Raw genomic sequence first — 25,577 nt, 5'->3', positions numbered from 1 at the left:
ACAATGAAGCTGAGACCTCATTGTAGGAGATTCTTATATGTGGGGGGTTTCCTGTTTTTTTTTTCATTAACTCAATCTGTAATTTCCCTTTCATTCCCAACCCTTATTCTTTTGTGAGACAAATACTTCTGTTCTTTCACTGTATCAAGTTCGCTAAAATTCCTTGACGGTGGAAAATTCTGCACACCTGCATTCCACTATTTTCTTTCCCTAATAGCAGTATTAAAGAATAGGGTGATTTTATTTTCTTTTGTTTTCCCTCAGAGGCCATCTAGGCAGATTAAGGAGTGTATTTTGACTTTGTGTTACATGACTGTGTACACACATGCACAAACACACTTGTGCTGAAATAGTAGCCAAAACACCAGCAATAATGTTTGGCCGAATAAAAGCAAATAAGACTAAGAAACGCTGAATGGTGCTGCAGTGGAGGAATTACTAGTGAGCTCAAGAGTGTAGTAAGGTCAAAAGAAAACTGACCCTTCTTACCAGTACAAAACAGGTCATACACATGTAACCTGCTTCAAATTTCCAAAACAAAGTACAGGATTGTTTTTCTGAAGTCGTTGTTCATGATTATAAACAGACCAGAGAACTGTGGACTTCTCTGGAAAGCATAGAAATTGGGTACAGAGAAATATGTATAGCCTGTATTTATGCATGTTTCCAGTGTGTAAGCTCTGTACCTTGCCATTGTACCTCAGACTAACTGAAGGTCTGAAGCTGTATATAGAAAGGCTTTATTTTGTGTAAAGATACAAGTTTGTTGTTGAAAGACAGCATATATGACTAGTAAATAAATTTGAGTGTTGCATTGCACATCAGTTGGCTGGATGACAGTTATGTGTACAGCAGAACAAATTTAGTGTCTGCAGCCAATGGTACAAAATGTACAGCATGTAAGAGTGCTCAAACTATTTATATGTGGTAAAATGAAAACAGGAACATACAGTCAGGGAGCATTGATTAAATACTTGAAAGTATCAGCACTTGAAAAGCATCCTCCAGCAAAACTGACAGCTGTAGCTGATAACCAGATAGATAATAGGTATTTACGAGTTTGAGTGCAGTAACTCCATTTGAGAACAAATGTCATGCTATTGAAAATGGTTTTAAAAAGAGCGACATTTTCACAAACTCAGTAGGCAGAGTTTCCAGTCTCTGCTCACACAGCCTGTGTGGGAACAATCTCTTTCGTGCATTTGACTGTTTACTCATACCTCCAAATCAGATCACTTTTTCAGGTGAGGCAGCAAACAACACCCTTAGGATTCAGTTCTGAGATCCTCATGAGTCTAACATGAGGCAAAAGGGTAGGCTTTTCTAAAGCACTTAGTATCAATTGTCATGATTTCCACAGAGTTTAACACAGATGTCTATGGAGTGATTATAAAGGGCATCATCATGACACCTGTTTGTTCTGTTCAAGTTAATTCCAGTGAAAATTACTTCCTCTTTGTGCCTTAGAAACATTCCTACATCTGAAATCCTCAGGGAAAATATTTGAAGTAATCCCCTTGTTTTTGTTAAACACTTTCAATCCCACCTAAAGATCAGGTGCTAAATAGGATGGAATTGTGTTGCAACTGCTGGCAAATGACAGCTAACATAAGAGCCATGCTGTGTTAGAGCAAAGGTTTAGCTGGCATTCTAACAATTTGTTGTTAAGTGACTTCTGTGTGAGAAGTACCATCTTGCATTAAATAGTTGTCAAAGGATTTCTCTGCTGTGAGTTTGTTTAGTATCCTTTTAAGTAAGTGTTAATATTTAGCATCCACAGTGTCTTATGGTAAGGAATTTCACAGCTTTCATGTGTGAAGAGGGACTTATATTTGTTTTCATTCTTCCTCAGATGGCTTTATTAGATGCCTTTGCATTTATCTGTTGGAAAATACAGCTGATTCCTGTTCTCATTCTCCATGCTACTCAGGATGTTTCCTTATGCCATCTCTTTTCCAAACTGTACAGTCCTAGCTTGCTTAAGTAATTTCTTCCACATAGTGCAACTGTATAATTGTGTGTTGCTGGTTGTCAAAGGCAACCCTTATTACTCTTCTCTGGTGCTTTACCAGTTCTGTTACATTCCTTGTGAGGCGGGGTACTGGAGCGGTAGTCAGCATTCGGTGTGCAGGCAACAGTGTGGAGTTGTGAAGTGACATAGGGATTTCTGTATTTTCTCTATTGCTCTCACAGTAATTCCCAAAATGTTGGTTTTGACCGTTATTTAGAACTGAGCCAAAACTTTCATGGTTTTATCTAATATAACCCCAAGATCTCACTTGTGAATGAAAACAACCAGCTAAGACTTCATAATTTTATGTATATGATTAGGATCATTTTTACAACCTATGATTTACTTTGCATATATTTCCTTTTAATTTCATAAGCTATTTAATGGTAAGATCCATAAGGTTTTCTACTGTTCTTCATATCACCCTCTCTTTTCTACAGTCCAGTAATTTAATATTCGATCAGCAAGTTTTTCTACCCTTTATTTCTGAGTTTGTTTGTGAAATACAATGAGTAGAAAGAAGGTAGTCCAGTGCTACGTTGTATACTATTTATCTGCCACCTATAACTACCTTCTAGTGATATTCTCAAAAATATATATACTTTCTGCTTTTTGAGAAGGACCTGTGATTCTGGATGACTGAGGAAATAAATACACCCTTGTGATCTGACATTTCTTCATGTCTTTGGGTATTGGAAAAAACAGTGTAGCTGATATCAATGGTGCATCCTCTACGATAACCCTTTGGGATATCTGGATATCACCAATATCTAATTCCACTTCTCTCTATGCCGTGTAACATATGGTGATGAAGATGGGAGACAACATCATCTTAGTATCCCTCCCATCAAAAGACTTCAGTGTATACTTTGTGTGCCAAGAAAGAAATTCACATTGATCTAACATTTTTGAAAAATAGGGTACGCTGTAGGGTCATTGCCATTATTGTACATTAGCTCTGTATTCAGAAAAGCCATGGAGAGAGTTCTCCACGTGCTGTGTTTTATTTTCATTATAGTACTGGATTTTTCTAATGTTTCAAATATAGGTTATAATAGTTACATAGAAAACCATATTAATATTTAATAAACTCTTAGAAATGCTGTATTAATTTCTGAAATTTATAGCTGTAATGAACAGAACTAGCATGTGTTCTAAGTTTGTTTATTTTTGAATCATCAAAAGTTTTTTATTTTTCTCTGTTTTTTTCTTTTTCTTTTTTAGGTATAGACAAATACAGCTAGGCACAGAAAGCAAAGTGGCTGAACTTCTTCACCAAAGTAAGTTGAAGTCCTTTGAAAGCGAACACATTCAACTCCTGCAACAAGAAACAGCTAAGAATCTTTCACAGTGCCAAATGGAATGTGAGAAATATCAGAGAAAGCTGGAGGTATGTTATATAAACGCTTTACAGGGCATTACATAGTTGTTTTCAATTAGCCAGTAAAATGGAAAGGCTTGGGGGAAAAGTATCAAAGAACGTGGTTGAATTAATATCTTGACCAAATTCTGCTGAAACAGAATCTAATGACAAAGTTTATTATGTTTGACTAGTTCAATGAAAACTAGACTTAAGGGAGAGGGAGGAGGAAAAACAATCTCTTATGGAGAGATGTTGAAGAGAGTACCTCATTCCTATGAGGTATGTTTATTCTTCTATCACAGAGCTGCTTATGTCAGCCTATGTGTTTACTGTAGGGATAGGAGACAATTACACTATAACAGTTGTGGTGAATTCAGTGTCATTATTAAAAATTAGGATTTCTAATAGCATTGTTACATAATAAAACCACTTTTTACTGATATGCAGTTCTGGAACAGATTTTAACAGCTAAAGAAGTCAAGGAGAGTATGGTGTATGTGGTGTTTAAATAACCTAACATTGCTAATGCTGTCATGGTGGGTTGACACCCACCCAGGCAACCACTCTCTCACTCCTCCTCCTCAAGAGGATGGTGGAGAAATAAGGAGGAAAAGCTCGTGGACTGATACAAAGACAGGGAGATCACTTACCCGTTACCATCGTGGGCAAAAAAGACTTGACCTGGGGAAAATTAATTTCACAGAATCACAGAATCACAGAATAACCAGGTTGGAAGAGACCCACCGGATCATCGAGTCCAACTGTTCCCATCAAACACTAAAGCATATCCCTCAGCACCTCATCCACCCGTGCCTTAAACACCTCCAGGGAAGGTGACTCAACCACCTCCCTGGGCAGCCTGTTCCAGTGCCCAATGACCCTTTCTGTAAAGCCTAACGTCTAGCCTAAACCTCCCCTGGCGGAGCTTGAGGCCATTCCCTCATTCACTTATTACTAGTTAAAATAGATTTGAATGGTGAGAAACTAAGACAAAAACTAAACCATCTTTCCCCACCCCTTTCTCTTCTGGGTTTAACTTACCTCTTTCATTTCGGATTCTTCTACCTCCGCCTTCCTGAGCAATACTGGGGAATGGGGTTGCGTTAGTCCATAATGACTCCTCTCTGCCTTTCCATCCTCCTCACACTTTTATCCTTCTCCAGTGTGGATCCATCATGGGTGGCAGCTTCTTTCAGGTGAAAATCTGCTTCTCTTCGGGCTCTCTGCGAGTTGCAGTTCTTTCATGGCATGTCTACCCACTCGAGCGTGTGGGCCTCTACAGACTGCGGTGAGGATATCTGCTTTGGTGTGGTCTTTCATGGTCTGCAGGAGGACATCCTACTTCACCATCATCTTGTCCATGGGCTGGAAGGCAAACTCTGTTCTGGCGCCTGGAGCAGCTCCTCTCCTGCTCTGCTTGCTTCAATGTTCATACTTCTTTTTCTCACCTTTTTCCCCTCCTTCTCTGTCTGCTTGGCATTTACTGCCAAGTAAATACATTCTTCCAGAGGCACCACCACCTTGGCTGCAGGGCTCATCTGTGCCCTGTGCTGCGTTGGTTGGAGACAGCTGCGTCCATCACAGGGCAAACCCGTTCTCTTCTCACGAGGCCCCTAAAGCCCCCACTGCCAGCACCTGGGCACCAGCACTCAGAGCTTCTGTTTACATAGAGTTGAGTGACTTGGACCTGTTTATCTCTACAAGCTTAGTATTTATCATCTTTCAAAAATGTGTCATGTTCTTAGTCCCAAAATCATATCAGTGAGTCCAGTTTGTGAGATTTAATTGAGATGGGCAGTGTATGTCTGAAACATCAGGATATAAAGTGAACAAGACAGAATAAAAAACTTCTTTCCAAGTGTCAGCTATGGCAGCCTTCATGTTTGGGAGAAGGATACTATTCTTCAGGTCTCCAGATTTCTAGTGCTGAACTCAGAGAGTTATGAGAAGGAACTGTAGAGTAGAAACAGAATTAGAGAGTTTTAGATAAAATGCAGTTTCTTGTTTTGTCTGTATTGGAACATTCAGATCCTGGCTGCTGAGGTTAATTGTGGTCACAACCACTGGGAGTGCCAGTTTTGCTAGACTTTGAGGTTGCTAAACAGATCTTTAATTGCACGGACATGTCTAAACTTTAAGAAGATAGTTAAATTTGAGTTATATTTCCATTTGCTTTGTGGATATTTATTTGATCTGAAAAACATCTTGAGTATTTGGCATTTGATTCTACTAACACTTTTGGCACTTTCAAAGAGAGAGAGACGCTTTGAAACCAGTGCTCTTTGATTAAGAAATGTTCTTGCAGAATTTAAATATTGATGTCTGAAGCTTTCACTTCTGTTCCTTCAGTCTGAATTCTTAAGTGTTTAATTTCCTTTCTTACATGTAGTATCCACGTACAGAAGGATTTTTCTTACCCATCTTACAGGCTATTGATCTTTACTAAGGTAATAACTAGTATCCAGTGGCTCAGCTACAGCTGCTTTGTCAACCAACTCTTGTTTTTAATTGGATTTCAGCTTAGTTTCCCTTGTTATGTATGCTAAAACTAGGAAACAGATGGTTTATATGTTACCAGATTTTAACCTATATGTTTATTCTTCTGTGACCCTAGACCTATCTAGACAAGTGACTTGTTTCTCTAAGCGTTGTGCATTCTTGAGTGGTTTTGACAGTGAATCTGGTATCATTGCTGTATACCCTATGCCTGTGTTTCTATATCTCAAGTTCCAAAATCAATTGTCATCTTGAATGTTTATGATTTTTCTTTGGGAAGTTAGTGTTAACCTTAGCTAGAGTACTACTTCATACTGCTTTACCTGTTTTGGTGGGATGTTTTTCTGTGAAGCATGTAGATTACCACTTTACTAACCGAGGGATTTTTTTTTTATTCCACTTGGTTTTTAGTATTTATGTTGTTAGTGTTGTTTTCTATTTCTAGCCACTATATCAAGCTTTAGTACTTATATGGACATTCATAACTTTTGCTTTTGAATATGTGCTTTTTAAGCTTAGTTGATCAAGTGGGATATGGTTTAGTGTTTGATGGGAACGGTTGGACTCGATGATCCGGTGGGTCTCTTCCAACCTGGTTGTTCTGTGATTCTGTTCTGTGAAGTGTTTACATTAGTCCTGAATTATAATGACTTATTACCTTTCGATAATAAGTAAATAATAAGAATTTGATGTATCTTAAATATTTGATTTTTGTATTTGTGCATTTGCCATTCTGTAAAGGAACTTTATTTTTTTTAAATTGGTAACTGAATACTGAATCCGGTTAAAGCAATGAAAAGAAATGCATTTACACTGTTGTGATTGCTGTGTATTTTTTCATCTGTCGTCTTGCTTTTCCTAACTCTTCTTTAAAATTCTTTTAGCTTTTTCAGAAAGAATTTCTTAAATCGCTAAGGCCTTAGGAGATAGGCATAAGTGGTAAAACCTGAGAGCAAATTTATGCAAGATGATACAGTTGAAAAAATAACTGCTTTTTAAAGTATTTTAATCTTTCCTGTGCGAAAGTTCATCAAACATTTGGTATCGTGCTGCTGAGAATTTTACATGTATTATATTTTGCCTCTTTCATAAATAGCTGTAATGCTGAATCCCTGATATTTCCATTATTCATTCTAACAGGTGCTTACTAAGGAATTTTATAGTCTTCAGTCTTCTAGTGAAACACGCATTATTGAACTTCAAACACAGAATTCTGAGTTACAAGCAAGGCTAAATACTTACGAAAAACTTGAAAAAGAGCTTGATGAGATAATATTGCAGACAGCAGAAAGTAAGTTTTGTCACAAATTATATCGTATCTGTAGGTGTTTCTGGCATTATAACAAGATATCTTGTTTCTCATGGCACTTGGGAAGTATTACAGTGCCTGTCATTCTCCTTCCTTATGCCTGACAATTAAGATGCAGTAATTATTTTGGTAGAAAATATTAATGACATGTTTCTAAATGTATTTGTAATTATGTATGAAATAAACATGAACTTAGACATATGAATATTAAAAATCCTCTCTGTATTTCTTTTTCCATCATTTTTTTCCTTATTATAATCATCCATTATAATTGGATATGTTTTTTGGGATTCTCCTGTTATTTAAGGAGATTTTAAATACCAGGAGACCCTATTTGTTGACAGACAATTATAGGTTTCGTAATACAGTACAGTGATTAAAGTGAATTAATTGGGGGGAAAAAAGCTGTTCCTTATGTTGAATTAATGATAATTAGTAGCTGTTTGTGGCAGATTGGTCTGTTCCAAGTACTAAAATACTGGATCAAATTTAGGCCTGATTACTTTAGAAAATTTTTTTTCTACGATTGGCAAAAATAACGATATCTGTTCTTAAATGCAGCAGAAGTTCTCTATTGATTTGATTCTCAGCCTCAATAAATCCACAAAGCAAGTAATTTCTAATTTGAAACTTTTCCAAGGAGAAGATAGCGTTCAGAATGCTGCTTTCTGCTTACACTGATTTATATTTCCTTGTTCAGCTTGGATGTCAGTAAAAGTTTTATATGTAGCTAAATCATTCTTAACTTCTTATATATGTATTTCAATTAGAATTTATATTCTGTGCTACAGAATATGACTTATATAAAAATCAAGTTTCCAAATAGACCGTTCTGTTAAAATATGACTCTGTTTTCTGATTTTGTTGGAGAGAAAAGGGAATTATAATTCAATGTTATTTCAATATACTTTCTATTTAATAACTAACATTGTTTTTTCTTACTATTATTATACTCTATTTGATATTGTAAGTTGAATTTACTAATAATTAAGACTGAATTCCATCAACACAATGAACTTCTCAGGAAAATTAAAAGAAATAAAGGTATTTCTTTTTAAAAAAGCACTTGAAAGAAGAACAGACATACTTCCTCCTGTGTCTCAAATTATGTCCCAATATTTACATGTCAGAAATAGCTAAAGGTAGAAAAACAGTTGAAGGAAAGGAAATTTAATTGTTTTTCAAATTTAATATGGTCTGGAAATACTCTTTCAGAAAATATAATTCAGACTGCAGCATTGTGTCAAAGACAATTAGAATTTTCTATGGAATTTAGTGAGAATAAGATTTTACTTTTCAGTCTTGTGATCACTTCTTTGTATTTCTCTACCATACAATATATTTTTTTCTTCTTCTTCAGTTATGTAGCCTCTGCTGTTTTGCAATATTTGGGAGTGCTAGTGGGAGTTAGTTCTCCGGACTTAAATAAACTGTATTTGCACATGTGAGGTTGCTTCTGGCATATAATCATCAGGGTTTTTTTCTTTCCTTTGGAGAATGTGCATGTGGAAGACATCGCTGAATTGTGACTGTTATTCCGTTGTCATTATGTCTCACTTTATTAATAATTGAAATAACATGAAACAGTCTATTCAGAAAACTACCAAGTATTTATGTAGCCACTCCTTACAGCATCTGACTGGTTTCTACATGATTAGCAATAGTAAGCTTTCTTGGCATTTATCTGTCTTCCTTTTCAAGGTAAAATCTTCACTTTGGGGTATTTTTGTTGTAGACCAGTTGTTTGATTTTTTTCTTGCCTCCTTTGGTTTGTATCTTTTTGTGAGAAAGGTTGAACCTATCTCTATCCTCACAATGGCACTTTTTTGCACAGTAGTGTAAAAAACTGTCATTAATAATTGTCCCCTAACTTGTAAATGTAAAGTTTGCACCGCAAAGTTAGATGAAGAGCCTGGAAAGACAGAAAAGAAGAGAAGCATACGCTGATACAGAACATTAGTTTGGCTTGACGTCTACAACATTTCCAATTTTGTTTTTGTGTTTGTCTTCGCAATCTGACATTTGCATGGACACTACTGACAGATAGGAATTTGTAAAACAGGCTCTTACAGGCATTTTTCTGAGACTTAGAGCACTGAGTTTGTAACTGAAAAGAAGGATTACAACAAATAGAGGTTAAATTATTTTTTATGTTACTCTGAACCAGATGTATTTAAGGCACTGGACAATTCCCTGTCGTAAGTAAGACAGCCTTGAAAATCTGAAGTTCTAGTGACTTTGTACAGCTACATCAGTATACTTTTTCTGTCGTACTTATGGCTTAGAAGCCATAGCATTGTGCAAATTGTTGAGATGATAATGTATTTCTGATTTTGAGGCACTTGAGCATTAGGAAAGATGACTCAGATAGGACTGTCACATCATTTCCTAGATTTGTTTCTCCTGTTCCCAGGTACTTGATTCATCAAAGCTGTTGTGTGGTGCCTGGCCTGGTGTTCACTTGTTCTCCCTCTCTCTCTCACACCCCTGCCTCTCCCCTTTTCTCTTTGTCCACCTTTATTCCTCCTCTCTGTTTCTCTCTCTCTGCCTCTGCCAACCTCACACACACTTCTTATTTTCTTTTTTTTGGGCCACTTCTTCTTACAGGAGAGGAAACCTAAATTACACGAGCTGAAATATTAATCTGTACACATTTTAATCTTGCTGCTGTTGGGATTTCTTTTCAAAGCAATTCCAATGTGTTTTAAATCCTTAGAAACATATTTTCAGAAATCAATCATCCATGGAGGCAGAGATTATTTTGAATATTTGTGCTTTGCATAAACATAAGAATCATTTTCTTGCCCTTCTTTGAATATGGGTATGGCATTTGTTTTCCTCAGGTTATCAGAAATTTCTGATCACCACAGTCCTTCAAAAATGGTAGTCAACAGCCTAACAGTAACATCAGCTCTCTCAACAACTTTGGGTTTGTCCTTTCTGGTCCCATGGATTACGTCTAGTTAGCTTAAGCACTCCCTAATTTTATCATAGAATGCTTTGAATTGGAAGGGATGTTTACAGGTCATCCAGTCCACCCCCCTGCAGTGATAGGGACACCTTTAGTTAGACCAGGTTGTTCGGAGCCCATCAAACCTGACCTTGAATGTTTCCAGGGATGGGGCCTCCACTACTTCCTCCTCATGTATTTCCTCATGTATGCACAGAAAATTAATTCTTTAGAAAAAAGCTCAAAGCAACCTAACCCTATACTGCTGAATTAAACTTATACTATTAGTATATATGTTTTGACCGTGTTGATGAAATGAATAGTCATGGACACTAACGTCTTTTCCTTTACTTTCATATTCCATAGGTCTTTTGTAATAAGAAAAATAATAAGTGAAAAGCCTGCCAATGGTATAAGAAGCAAATGTAGGGCACTGTATTAATGCTAATTGTAAACAAAACGGCTCAAGTCCAGAAGTTTACACCAATTGAAAAATCTAGCTTCTAGAAAAATGTTTGCATGTGTTTATGATTATATATCAAGTTCCTTAGAAGTTTATAAGTTATTTCGCTGTAACTGTGTTTTTCAACAGCACTATTATGTAATTTTTGCAGTGGAAGATGAAGTTGAAGCGGAAAGGGTTCTCTTCTCATATGGGTATGGTGCTAATGTACCTACAACAGCTAAAAGACGACTAAAGCAAAGGTAAAAAAAGGTCTCCTGAATTTACTTATTCAAGATAAAGTAAATGAAGATAGGTGCATTATGTTTTGTCTTAGAATCCAGCCAGTTTAATTAACATAAGGAGTTTTTTTTAATGACTTAATTATACAGGAATAGAATGAAGCCTAGGACCTGTTGATGTGGTTGATGCACATAAATAAGCATATACATATTTTTCTAGGTCATTTGAAGATCTTTCATTGTCTTTCAGAAAAATGAATATTAATTGTATAAAATTAAACAGCTGTAAAACCAGCCTAGTTACATTATTTACATTATATAATAGGAAATAAATTTTTAATACTCTAAAAATGATTGTTTGTAATTGTAACAAAAAACTTGTCTGTCAGAAAATTAAGAAGGCCAAGGTCTCAGAGCCATCCCTATTTCATCCTTACAGGATTCCAATTCTAGTTCTTCAGTTCACTCTGATACCATTTGATTAAAAGATAAAAATTATGAATAACATACCTCTTGATCATAGTAATTTCAAAGTAAAAATTTATGCTACATATTTTCTTTAAAAAAATAATAGTAACATTTTAATGGCTTATGGTGAGCATAAAAAAAAAATCCATAACCATGTTGTGTGTCTGTTCTAGGAAAATGTTGAGAGTTCTATAGTATCATTTCCTAAATCTTCAGTTCCTTCCTTCTCTGTCAAGAGTTTTGGAACTTCTCTGAGGTCCAGTTTATATCCTTCTTTTTACCCACCTTATTAATTTCAGTTTAGCTCATTTACATAAAAAAGAATTATGCTAAATGACCTTTGAACGGTGAATCCTATGATCAGTAAGCCAGGATTTCAGATGTGTTTGGAAGACACTTCCTGAGCTTAGACGTGGCTCTATCGGAATGCCTCATCTGCTCCTCTTTTGTTCCAAAAAGCATTGTGGATAGAGCTGATTTAATCCTTCATAATGGCATTGGAGACTTCATAGTGTTTCTTTATCTGTTAAAATTAAGAAGATTAAAAAAGTCATAAAAGTCTGTGTATGGTTTACCTGCTGCTGTTCTGACTCAAGGAAAACTGCCATGCAGATGATATATGTGATGGCTTTGGCTCCCTAAGCTTTAAAACAAGGTCTCTGTGACACCACCTTTGATTGGTGTTTAGAGCCAGTAAAGAAACACAGGTAAGTTTTCTGCTCTCTGGGATTGCTTAAGGAAAGAGAATCTATTACAAATGTGAATAATCTTCTTTTTAAAGTCCTCTACCTGCTCTTTAATTTCAGACACATGAGATCCTAAGTAAAAAGTGCTTACAAGTTCACAGCAGGCACTTCAGGCTCTGGAGCTTTATAGAAAGGCACCTGTTCAAGCACAGTGCATAATGGGGTCTATACCTCTTCGCCTATTTGCCAGAAACAGCTATTTTGTTACTTCAGATGAAGGCACCATGCACCCAGCATAGTAAATTATTATATAGAATCATAGAATAGTTCGGGTTGGAAGGGGCCTTTAAAGGCCATCTAGTCCAAACCCCATGCAGTGCGCAGGGACATCTCCAGCTAGATCAGGTTGCTCAGAGCCCTGTCCAACCTGACCTTTGATGTTTCCAGGAACAGGGTATCTACCACCTCTCTGGAGTCCCACAAGAGCAGAGGGGCAGACTCATTTCCCTCGACCTACTGGCCACGCTTCTTTTGATGCAGCCCAGGATATGGTTGGCCTTCTGGGCCGGAAGCACACATTGCAAGGTCATGCCAAGCTGCACAGGGAGATGGTTGAGTCACCATGCCTGGAGGTATTTAAAAGATGGGTAGACGAGGTGCTCAGGGACATGGTTTAGTGCCAGATAGGAATAATTTGACTGATAGTGCCAGATGGGAATAATAATTGACTGGTGATTCTATGATTCTCATCAATGAGCACCACCAAGGGCTGCTCCCAATCTCCCATCCTGTACTGAAACTGCGGATTGCCATGACCCAGGTGTAGGACCTTGCACTTGGCCTTGTTGAACCTCATAAGGTTCACAAAGTCCCACTTCTCCAGCTTGTTCAGGTCCGTTTTTAGTTCTAAAGAATACAGTCAGTGGAGTTTGGAGTACATTTCAGTTCAATATCCCAGAGTCTCTCTTAGTGGAATGTTGTGGATAGGACTGAATGATGAGTAACAGCTTGAAAGACTTGGTTAGATATCTGGAAGCAGGGCCTGCAATTGCATACTGAATCTTTCAAGTGCTGCCTATTGAACTGTTGGATTGATGAATTCTTTTTTATTGGACATGAAAAGCAGTTAAGGATCTGATTTGTTAACTCAGGTGTCTAAGTAAATGAGTAGTCCTTTCTCTTCACTTCTAGTTTGTGTATCTGCATAAGAGTTCATTTTTTAAAAAATGGCAATAGCATTTAATTATTTAGCATATTAACTGTCAGCAAAAATAATTTTGCCTCTGTTCTGAAAATGATGAAATGGTACATTTTTCAATGTAACACTTCAAAATGTGTAGTAATGTGATGATTTTTTTAAAATTATTTAAGGAGAAGCCAGTTACAGTGATTCTCTAAAGTTGCTAAAAAGTAAATATAATTCGTTGGAACATTTTGACATGATTACTGTAATTGTGTAGGATTATACAAATTATATAGGTAAGTACTTTATAAAAAATATTACAATAGCATAACTGTGGGAAAGCTACTTCAGTGCTGCTAAATTTTGCAATACTTTCATTGTTAACTTTGACCATTCTACATGCTTCACTGTGTGGTTTATATAAACTAGTACTTAAGCTTTAGTGAAAAATTAAGGCAATCAAGTTCTGAAGTATAAATGTGAGATTTTATTTTGCATATTTCTGAAAAAATCAACTTGAGTTTGTTTTATATTGGCACAGTGTTCACTTGGCAAGGAGGTTACTGCAGCTAGAAAAGCAGAACTCATTGCTTGTAAAAGATCTGGAACATCAGAAGGAACAAGTAACACAGATTTCACAAGAGGTAAATTACTGCTACAAAAAAAAATCAAATCCATAGAGCCTATAAACATTGCAGAACAGCTGTGCATAAAAAGAAATATTGTCTAAACAGTGTTTATTATCTATTTGATGTCAAAAAATGACCTCATAATTAACCAAAACTCTGTTAAACATTTTCAAAGAAGTTTATGTTGTATTTTGAAACGACAAATGAAAGAGGGATTACTTTACAGGCTAAACAAGAATGTAGGCCAGACAGACAGCATTTTCACTTCTGAACTGAAGACAAGCTAGCCAAACGAGTTTGTTCTGTTTGATAGTTAATTGTTCAATGAATACCTCATTACTTCTTACACAGCTCTTCTCTTAAATCACTTTTGAAGATATTTTTGTAAATCCTTTTCTACATTGTTCAGTTTTTGAATCTTTTGAATACGTAAGTCTAGGTAATGTTCAATATAAGCTGCTTTTTAAAAAAGCTACCTTTTTTTTTTAACTTTGTGACAGTTTAATTTCATGATTTTTTAAAATTCTGTACATAATTCTTGAAATCACATATTACACTGACATGGACAACAAACAGTAAACAAAACTTGGCTTGAAATCTCCAAGAATTACTGTAAACTAGTTGTTTGAACTATTTTTAGTATTGTCTTCTAAGTGTCTCTTAGGAAACAAAGCACTTCTAGATTCAGTATGAGATGTTGCCACCATATGGAATTTCTAGGCTGAGGCTGACTGTTTCATATCCAGGAATATGGATAACAGTTATATTTTTAAAGCCGTTATAGGTATAAATTACGATAACTAGACCCAAGTAGTTAACAATGCAAACACTTCTATTTTCTCCATATTTTAATATGACATTGATTTTATCTATTTTGTATGTGTATATGATTATATATATATTGTTTCAAGAAAAGGCACATGAACAGTAAAGTTTTTGTACAGTTTTTTTTTTAGCAATATAAATATACCTTCTTAGGTATGTCCTAGTGATTTGTGTTTGACTGAAACGTATCTTTCAAATCTTCTTGACTTGAAAACATCAAGAGACTTCTGAATCCAATGTTATCTTGTGTATTTTTCTCTATCACCATTCTTTTGCTGTCGTTAATAAAATCTATGCTTTATTTCCCACTTAAATCTGTGGGTTACACTTCAGTACATTTCTTCTTACGCACAGTGATTTTATATTTGCTTCTACATCATTAATGAAAGATTCAGTACTAATAACAGTAGTTCAAATTCTTGCAAAATTTTCCTAGAACATCTTCACCTCATTTTAATATCCTATGAGATGTCACATAGTCCTTTCTTGATCTTTTATGAGGTAATCGTATAGTTTAAATCAGAATGTCATCCAGTACAAAGTTAAATGTCTTGCAAATACCTAATGCAGCTCTGCTAAGCCTATTAACATTAAACTCATAAGGTTAAATACAATCATTTTAGATCTGCTTTCTGTTGAACTCATGACTGCCATTCAGGTCTGAATGCTTCATCAGATTTCTTTCTTTCTTTTTGTTTTTAATTTTGCGTATGATTAAAGGCTATTTTCTCTGATAACAGTTAAGCCATTCTGCTTGCCATTGATCAATATGTGCACAAAGTGTTTACACTTACTACTAATGAATCAGAAATGAGTTCATCATTCTCATTTTATACAAACTGATACTTAGTCTTCTTTTGAAATAGAAGCCAAAAGATTCTATTGAAAAACTTCTGTGTTTTCTTCAGCATTTCTTTTACCATATCTCTTCCATAATGGGTTGTACTGTTTCTGGGATTTATTTGCTCCCATTTTTCTTGTAAGAGTTCTGTGCCTCCTAGTGTCAACTTCCCCCTTGAAATTGGAGCTTTTCTTGAAAATTTTCTCTATTTCATATTATATAGTGATTGCTGTTACCTTTATATAGTTAAAGTTTTTAAACTTTAAGTGGCTTACTGTCTTTACTGCATCCCCTGAGCTAAGATAGATTTTTACTCAAAGCTAAACAGAGATCCTGTAGACTCCAACATACTCAAGTAGCTCATTATTATTCTTTTGAATGACAGTTTGTTCAGTCATCTAGATGAAATCTAGAATGTGGATTGAAAGTTGATGCCAAAGTGATTGGACCAACTTTTTTTTTGAACTTGGATTAAATCCTGGTATTTCACTGCAGTATTTATGATACAACTTTTTTTTAAGGTCTTTAAAAGAGGGAGATGAAGAAAAGATTGTAACAAATAAAAGATTGTAATAAATAAAATGGATGCTTTTTCTAGGATTATTTTTTTTTTGGACTGTCCTTAACCAATTTCTGTTGAGCTTTATAGAAAGGAATCATATTGATCTTGTGGGAAAGTCCAGCAGAAACATGAAGGAAATATCGACTTCTCCATAGTTTTAATCATTTGTTGGAAGTCTTATGCAATGTGCCTACTTGAAAGTTGGAACCCTATGGAAAAGCTCAGCTGCTGAAAAAAAAACTGGCCAGTCTTCAGTTAGCCCCATTATAACTTGTCAGGCTTTATTCAACTGTGGGATCCTGTCTATTTTCAGGTTGTGATACACCATTAGAAAGGAATTGTCTCTTAAAAGTCCTCTTTCTGTTGCCTTGTGTAGCAGTGACCTGCAGTGTTAAAGTAGGTATTGAGACTTATTTCACACTACAGGAGGTTTGTTGATCATGTCTGGGACAAACAGAATAAAAGAATTCGCATGACGTGACCCAAGAAGGATCCTTAGCTAGTGATAATCAGTTTATGGCCTCTGCTCACTTCTTGCTACTGTCAGTTTAAGTAAGTGGAAGACTGTTTATGAGCTTCTGCAAAGTAGTGATCTGCAATTGCTACATTTAGTGTCCAATCTAAATTTTGCAGTGAATTCACTTTGCAGAGGTTTTGAACCACAGTGCCAGAATTGATGGATGGACAGTCTTTTGTGTCTAGAAGGCTAATGTGGTCTTTGGGGGACTTAAAAAGCAAATTCTGAGTCAGTATGCAGTAAAAATGGCATCCTAAATAAAGATATTCACTAATATGATATATTTGCCTGGCTGCTGAGTGACTTTTTCCAACCTTCATCATGACCATGCATTTGTGCTTTTTGTATGCCTTGATTGAACCATTTTTACCAAAACCATGTTTGCATCTCACTTGAAAGAGAGAGTTTAGATCAAGGTGAACAGTGATGAAATCCTTCAGCTTGATAGAGATATCCATTTGAGGATAAATAATGTCCAATTGCAAGGTATTACAATTATTTAGTCTTATACATTAAAGCAGAGAGAAATCAAAGGTGCTTACACCAACAGAGCTTTTGCTCAAGGATAATGCTTAATTTATATACATGTGTGTATATTAGTAAAAATTAGTGCTTTATCGATTACACTTTAATGACAACCTCTTGAGTTTATAGAATTGAACACGCAGCTAAGCACCACCATGGAGAGGGAAGAGGTAGCCTTTATTCCCGTCAGCAGCATGCTTTTTGCCTTGTAAATTTAGCAAGTCAGCAGATGACTTAGCAGCATCAAAGAAGCTTACACAACCTCACTTGTCCCGTCCCATTGAACTACTTTAATTCTTATCAGTGAGAACAATGAGGAACTTCATACTATGATAACAACATCCTTTGAAAGTTCTTAGATTATCAAGAACAGGATTCCAAACAAGATCTGTTGGATTAATGTTCTCCTATAAAAGCAGCTTCAGGGTTTGATGCTCTAGTTTTTAGACCGTCCCAGAGATTAGTACTCCATGTCTTGGAAATACCCATTTGTCATTTGAAGACCCTCTATCGTCTTCCTGAAAGAGATCTTTTTGATAGCTTCTACTCTTAGACAAATAATAGCTTTTTGAATTGATTATTAATTTATTGAAGTAAATTAGTTTCTTCAAGAAGATGATTGCCTGTTTTTTTCACTTCCCTTCAATAAACTTGGAATTTTACTGTGGACGAGAATAGGTATTTCCTGAAAGAACTAATGTATTTAAATAATACTTAAATATTTGCATTAATCCAAAGAAGTGAAACCTTATTGTCTCTCATTTAGCTTTTTAAAAGATGAGGTGGAGTTAAATCCCCGTTTAGTAAAGCCAGCGAGATGAGCAGGCAAAGTTTTGTCTATATTCTGGTTTTTAATGAATGTGACCTTTACATTAGAAGTTCTTTGCACATTTAACAATAGATTGCAGAAGAAAAATTGCGATAAAAATATAACAGAATCAGAGAACAGAATTTTGAAAACTGTCAATAGGAGAAAAGTCTAATTTTAGGGAAGTACTGAAATATTCTTGAAATGGGACAGTTCTGTTGCGGGGGGTGGAGAGATGTTCCGTGCTTGTTTGGAACAACATAAAATAGGACAACTGTCTCCTGAGTCTGATTTTGCAAATGCAGATTGTTTAATTTATTGAGAAATTTTATAAATTAAGTGGAAATCTTAAGGATTTTCCATTGAATTAGTCCCATTAGACCTATTTGAACCTAAACTTTAAAAGATTTTAATTTATTTTTTAAAGAAAAAAGTTGGTATTCTTGGCTTATATGTACGTCTCCTGCTGAAACTGCTAGATCTCGATATGTGATTTAAATTCTCTATATATTTTAGTAAATGATCTTGTTATATTGCAAACCATATCATGTGAGCTTTTTCAACCTAGTAATCCTAATTTGTAAAGGGAATAGGGTTAATTTTAATAAACTTTTAGAAAGGTTTATTTCCTCCTTATGGGTATGACAGTTATTTTATACTACTCTTGTAAACATCCTGTTGGATTTCACTGTTCATATATGGCAACTGATTAGAGGAAAGGGGGCTTTTCTTCCATTATTACTGTGCTTTTATTTTGGATTCAATTTCTGAGCTCAAAATTCCAGTATATAGTATAGTATACTGTTTTTAAAAAATCACGTGGTCAATAGAGTGAACAAACAGGCCTCGTCTTTACTAATTTTTGTCAATGGAAGCTGTTACATTAAAACTCTTGAAAATTCAGATTAGGAAAGTGTAGCGTGTGGTAGTATGATAGCAGTGAAAAGATCATATAATTAGAACAGAAAAGTATGAATATTATGTACTAGATTGTAATTTCAGAGTAATTTCATTTTTTGTGTGAAATAACAGGTTTGGGGTTTGTATTATTATGCAATTGGTAATAATCAATAATATCAAATACTAATCAAGTAATTGTGTTTTATAAATCATGAAATTTATTTTAGTAACACTTCTTTTTTTGGCAGCTTGACAGAGCAAATTCTTTGTTGAGTCAAGTGCAACAGCCATACAAATACCTCATTGAAACTGTGCAGCAAAGAGATTCTCAAATAAGTCTACAGAAAGAACATATTGCACAACTTGAAAAAGATGTCAGGTAATTAAAATCATTGTTTCTTTATTTTAAACAGAAAGTAGGATCACTTATGTGTTTATTATTAGAAAACAGTTCTGTCATTGTCCATAAAGTAGATATTGACACTCCATCGTTGACTAAGTCCAGTCTTTATACTGGAACACTAGCATCTGTGATTTCTCACATATTATCAGAAAAAGAGACTTTAGGTTTGGAAAAGAAGCAATGACAGTGAGGTTTAAAGTGGGTTTGGAGCTGAGAAGAGCTCTCGTGAAGCAAGGAAAGTTCAGAAGTTTAAAAGGAAAGAATGACACACCAGATGTGCAAAAGTAAAATTAAAGAAATAAAGTTGGAGAAAAACAATAGACAGTGGTAAAGGGTATTTGTGACATAACTCCAGCAGACTTCCTCTAGCAGTAGCTCTCTGATTTGGTGTTATATCTAGCTGTCAGAACTCTCTGACCACTGAGCAACTTCCCTCCATCACAGAGCTTTATAAACTGTGTTTAACATCTGGATCCCAAGTAAGCTGTTATAAAATAATCTGCCTTTTGATTTTCACTGCACTACAGAAAAATTAGCATTTTAACTATTAGGTGTTTATGTGGTGTCTTGGTTTAGGAAATACATACATTAACAATTATGAAGCATTATTATGATTGTATTATGAAGCAATTGCATTAAAAATACAGTATTTTTCCAACTGAATCAATGAAAACAGAGTAAGTAGGACACACCACAGCTAAACACTTCATTCTACATACTGTCTTACATATGTGTCTATTTGGAGTGTGCTGATTGTTTGGGATAGTATATTTTTTGCCTTGAGGAATACCTAAAAGTGCTTATTTTCCACTTAAATCTATACATACATCAATACATATAGCAATAAACTGACATATTCATTCATACTTCCTGACAAGGCATCTTTCACTGCCCTTAACTTTGATTCAGTAAGAATAGATATTTTTTTTATTCCAGAGTCAAGTGCTTTTAATATTTTCCTAGATTTGATACAAGAAAAGCTTCAAAGGTAAATTGTATTTTTCCAGGAGATGAAAAATCACAATATTCTTTACATATGCAAGATCTTGCTTTCCAATTATGAAAAAGATCTTCAAAGAATTTGTCGCTAGCCAAGTAAATTTTTAGATTATGGTAACATGAAAACGTATTGCATTATTCACATAGTGGTCCAAAAGTCTCTCAGAAGCTAGCAAGAAAAGGGAGTAAATAGGTGAGGTAATTTCTGAAAGTGTGTATTTGATGCCTTTAAATATGTAAGAACTTAAATGCATTATTAGCATTGATTCTTTTGAGTCTTTATGGATCATTACAAATAATCTGTATGCCCGGATAGTGTTCCTAAATTTAGCCTAAAATAAAGGTACCTAAATTAGGAACTTAGATCAGCTTCCCCTAGTAGTTCATGGAGAAAGTAGCATCTCCAAAAAGCTGTTCAGATTTTGGATTGAGTGAGTCATTTACTAGAGATGCCTGTTTCTCTCCATTAAATATAAAGGGAATTTTGGGCATCTTGAAGTACCTGGGGATTAAGGAAGAAAATGGATCTGCACCTCAGTGCGGGCATTCATAGAAAACATACCAGCAGTACTCTGCTGTGGTGAGCTGGAGTGTGCTCACTGCTCATCCATGTTTCTGTGAATAAAAGTGTTGTCTGACAAAAAAATATTTTTATCCTTGATCATTTTACAGTACATATCAAATGTTTTCGTAAAAAATTTTTTCCTGTAGTTTCCACTATTCCTGGTAGTAAACCAAAAATAACTATTATTCCCTTATCACAAGTTCACCTCAATTTTGCTATAGTTTCATAGGCCAGTGAAATTCTTGGACACAGCCTTAGGACTTTTGATACATATCAGTAGTTCCCAATTTTGCTATTCATAACTCCATATTTAAAATAAGTGTCCTAAATTGTTAGCTGATATTGCCTGCAGCAGAGGAGAAATCATGATCTGGTATAAAATTAATAATGTTTGTCCTTTCCTTTTCCTTAAGTGAGATGAAGGTTAGAGGGGGGTATTTCTAACCAGAGAACCATTACCTTCCAGCAATCTTTTGTCATGAGGATAGCCTTTTGGAATCTGCTGATGACAGTTTTAAATTAAAATATCCCTTTGGTCATTTCAAATTATTTTGTGGACCAGTCTAGCTCCCAGCTATTCCAGAACTGAATCAGAACAGGGTTTAGTAAATTAATGATAATCCTTACTGAATATATGCCAAGTGAAGCTCTGCTGGATCAGAAGATTTAGACCACTATTCCTATCTGTCTTAGTTTATTAAACAGCATTTTGCTGGTTTGTGTGTGGAATATCTTTGAGAGGATGAGTTCAGAGAATTAATGCTCAAGGAGGGCCCTACATTCTGCAGATAATGTTGATGCTATTAGAAAAGTAATAGTTAAAACGCTAAATGCTTGTGAAGCCTGGTTTCTCTGTAGCTCAGAGCTAAGGGAAAAAAATAATACTTGTAAAGCCATTTCAAAATGGAATGTTTTTTTCAACCATTACCTACAATTAACAGTTAAGACTGGAGTTCTGCAGTACCCTGTATAAGTCGAGGTTTAATTATGCTACAGTCACACAAAGTACGTTATTATTTTTTTGATTTTTACATACAATAGATGCATTAGTTTTATTCCTAAAAGGCAGTTTTACAAGTATTAGGTAATGGAAAAATAATGTTCAAATTCTTTTTTTCAGATAGACCTTTAAAATAGTGACTTATTTGCATGTATGTATAGTTTTTAAATCTCATATTTGAGTACCAGGTTGTAGACAAATTAACATAATGTTCATATGCCTGCACCCTAACAATCAAAACTGAATATTTAGTTTTATCCTCACAGCTGCCCTGTGCTTGGTCATGCTTTTCCTTCCTTTGTGTTTACAGTGCCAAATCTGTGGTGGAGAGAGAAGTGTTCATTTTGTGTTGTGTTCTTATCTCATCTCCTCGTGATGAGAGATGATTCTGTATTACGTAAACCATAAATTCCTTAAGCAGAGCAATCACACCTGTGTTATCAGTGTCAGTGTTGTCTATCACCTGTTACTTGACTTGAGTGTGCAGGGATCAGCAAGGACTAATTTACAAGTGAATTTACTTTTTTAGACTTAATCCATAATTGGCTTCTGTGCACAGTGATGATGGCCAATAATCTTTTTAGAACATACTTCTAGGGTTGTTAGGTTCCAGTACATTTCCCAGGATAAAGAGTCAGTACTTTCTTGCAGCCTTATAAGTGTTTCACAGCAACCTGCAGTGCTTCATATTTCTTTGTCTATTGAGAAGGCTCTTGGTTGCTACTGGATGTGGGTTTGATTCTGTGATGAAATAGACAGTCTTGATGAAATCAATGCAAGAGGAAGGCAGCTATGAAGAGGGCTATCTATGACAACAGTCTCTTCGGTTTGGTCTGTGGATGTTCTTGTGCCGTATCCATTTTTTCACAAAATGGCCTAAAGTGACTTCTAATGCTGTTGTTCCTTGATAGGCAACAGATGTGTTCAGAGTTCTCCATACTGCATCATTCTGGAAGTGTCATTTCTAACAGCAGTAATTTTCGTAAGAGCGGTGGGACAGATTTAAGCAGATCATTTTGATGTAATAGTCTTGAGAAGTCCTTGAGATCCATGTTCACTTTAACCAGAGCAGCTTATATGCCTTCTCCTTAAGCGTCATACCTCTAGAGCTAAGGCATCTTCCTCACTTGGAAGGAGTACTCAAATAGTACTCAAGGATGCTTGTGTCAACCGCTGTCAAACTGAATCATAGAATCATAGAATGGTTTGGGTTGGAAGGGACCTTTAAAGTTCATCTATTTCTAACCCCGTTGCCATGAGTAAGGACATCTTCCACTAGATCAAGTTGCTCAAAGCCTCACCTAAACTCTCATTGAAAGGATAGGAATAGTCAGAATAGGTACCAGACTGAATCAAGGCTGTAAACTATTCCACCAGAGCCAGAGATTGTTTGGTGGCTTGCTGACAAGTGTATCTGTTCTGGACCTCTTTCACATGGCTACATGGATCTCCAGCCAGACCTTCACAAAGAACTGCAAGGGCTATTGTGATTGGGGTAAATGTTTAGCTGAGCAGCTGTTACTGCTACTGCTTATTTCCATGAACAACTTAGGGACTCATCTCCGGGTTATTGTAGGTGTACCGTTTTCAGTTTTGGTCCCTGCTGTACAAAAAAAAGATGTGGACAGGCTAAAGGGGGTCCAGAGAAGGGCAAAAAAGATGATGAAAGCATTGGGAAGCCTGCCATATGAGGAAAGGCTGGCAGAACTGTGTTTGTTTAGCCTTGAGAAAAAAAAGGCTTAGGAGAGACCCTTATCAGCATGTTCCATTATTTAAAGGGTGTCTACAAAGAAGAGGGAGACTCCCTTTTTACAAGGAGTCACATGGGAAAGAGATGGGACAATGGGTACAAGTTATTCATGGGGAGATCCCAGTTGGATACGAGGAAAATTTTTCACCATGAGAACAATCAGCCACTGGAATAATCTCCCAAGAAAAGTGGTGGGTTCCGTGGTACTGGACACTTAAGATTCAGCTGGACAAGGTGCTGGGCCATCTTGTCTAGTGCTTTTGCCAAGAAAGTTTGGAGCAGATGATCCTTGATTTCCCTTCCAGCCTTGTATTCTATGGCTGTATGAGATGTGTGTTGTTAAAGCTTAAGATTCAAGTGTGGAGACACAGTGTACTACCACTCAAAGATAAAAGGAGAGATTGTTTAGGGTAGTTGAAGCTATGTGAGATGTTGCCCACAGGTATATTTACTACCACTCTTCTTCTACTCTCCTTCCCATCCCCTTAGAATTCTGCCAGGTAGGCCACAGGCTGTGCTGGCACTTAGCCACGTGCGTTTGTGCGTTGAGCCATGCACCTGCAGATGCACTTCAGATAGAAAACCTTTGGTCTTGAGTGACAGGGCATCTGCAGGGTGAGTTTATGGGTGGGCTGCACATCTCAAAATATTTTGTTAAGTAACTTCTCATTTATGTTAGTCTACGTAGCACTCTCATTTATAAAAGTAAATAGCAATGGTTAATAAGAGCAGTGGTATGTATGAAGATGACTCCTTCCTACGACAAAGAAATCTCTCTGGTATACAGTTCTCTAACCAGAAATGAAAACATTGCATTTAGCACTCCTTTGGAAAAGAAATGCCTTGTAACTATGTCGTGCTGTAGGAAAACAAATTTCTGAATTTCATTCTTATGTGTGTAGTGAAGTAATTGTAGTTTTAGTACATAAATTCCTTCTAAAAACATCTAGCATCTAGGTTTATAAATAACTGGAGACATTAAACAGGACTTCATTCATAAAGAGAGGGTATTTATTTTAAATGCAGTTACTCAAATTTCTCAATACTGATGGCTGGTTTTAAAAGTGGTTCACTTACCCAAAAGCACTCCTCAAAAGCCTAACTGTGTGGCAAATCTAGAAGCAGTACAAGGTTTTTGCTCACTAAGAAGCTATGTACTGAAATGTTCCTAACCTAAACATTTTGGGTTCTCTAATTGCCATCCAAACATTATAAAGCTCAGCATGCAGTGTTAGCTGAGTTTTTCCCATCCTAGAATGGGCAGTGAGCTTTTTATGCGAACATTACTATTCTATGAAATGTGTGTCATCTATTCCAACACTACTGCAGTTTACTTGAGAAATGCTCCAAATAAAATCTGTAGGAATATATTTCTTCTTTCTTTTTCTAGAAACAAACATTTCCTGACTTGTTTTACAACTTCTAGAAGTTGTTGGGGTTTTGTTTTTGTGGTTTTTTGTACAATTTGGAAAAAGTTGGGGTTTTTTTCCCAATTTGGACACTGCACTGGATGAGTTTTTAAGACACCTGAAGCACTCCAATTAAAGTCATTAAACAACACTCTCCTAAATGCCTTTAGAATCTGATCTGTAGTTACTTAGTCACACACAACAAAAGATTACGTTTTTTTCATGTATTCTTTCTTCTAAAGAATTACTATTTACAGAAATGTTTTATCTCCCTCTCTAACTACATGACTTAAAGAGAGAATTTAACTGAACTTTAGAAATTAGCTGTCTGCTCTAAGCTATTTCTCTGTTGCTTGCAGAGAGGGGATGGCTGCACTATATTATATATTCAGTTTTATGTACAAAACTTTGACGTATACTGTTTCTATGTTTTATTTTTTTATATTTGTATGAGAACACAAAATGCAAAAAGTAACACAGGGTTGGATTTTAGTTTTCAGCTTCATCATACTGTGAAATTAACAGAAAGGTACAGTCCTTACTTCTTAAAGCATTTGGGGAAAGCACTTCCCTGAAAGGAAACCTACTTTTTCTTTTTATTTTTTTTTTTTTGCCAACTGAATAATAAACCCCAGTAATATATAAAACCCTGTTTATTTAGAGTGTCCAGCATAAGCACACTATCCAGAATATC

The 25,577-nt window shown here is 35.7% G+C and overlaps 1 protein-coding gene across 3 annotated transcripts in view; it reads left to right on the top strand.

Annotated features, from left to right (window-relative positions):
* The window catches only part of PIBF1 (progesterone immunomodulatory binding factor 1), a 113,875-nt gene that overhangs the window by 63,157 nt on the left and 25,141 nt on the right, over nucleotides 1-25,577 (top strand). For 2 of the 3 annotated variants that reach the window (XM_069880308.1, XM_069880324.1), the window contains exons 11-15: nucleotides 3,236-3,401; nucleotides 7,011-7,161; nucleotides 10,744-10,834; nucleotides 13,692-13,794; nucleotides 19,006-19,136. In XM_069880308.1, coding sequence (XP_069736409.1) covers nucleotides 3,236-3,401; nucleotides 7,011-7,161; nucleotides 10,744-10,834; nucleotides 13,692-13,794; nucleotides 19,006-19,136 — 642 coding nt within the window. The remainder of the gene's footprint in view (nucleotides 1-3,235; nucleotides 3,402-7,010; nucleotides 7,162-10,743; nucleotides 10,835-13,691; nucleotides 13,795-19,005; nucleotides 19,137-25,577) is intronic. The other variant, XM_069880315.1, reaches the window with a different exon arrangement.

This window comes from Phaenicophaeus curvirostris, chromosome 1 (assembly GCF_032191515.1).
Source record: "Phaenicophaeus curvirostris isolate KB17595 chromosome 1, BPBGC_Pcur_1.0, whole genome shotgun sequence".
Classification (NCBI taxonomy): Eukaryota; Metazoa; Chordata; class Aves; order Cuculiformes; family Cuculidae; genus Phaenicophaeus; species Phaenicophaeus curvirostris.
Note: the sequence above shows the minus strand (reverse complement) of the source record. Positions and strands in the feature narration are given on the sequence as shown.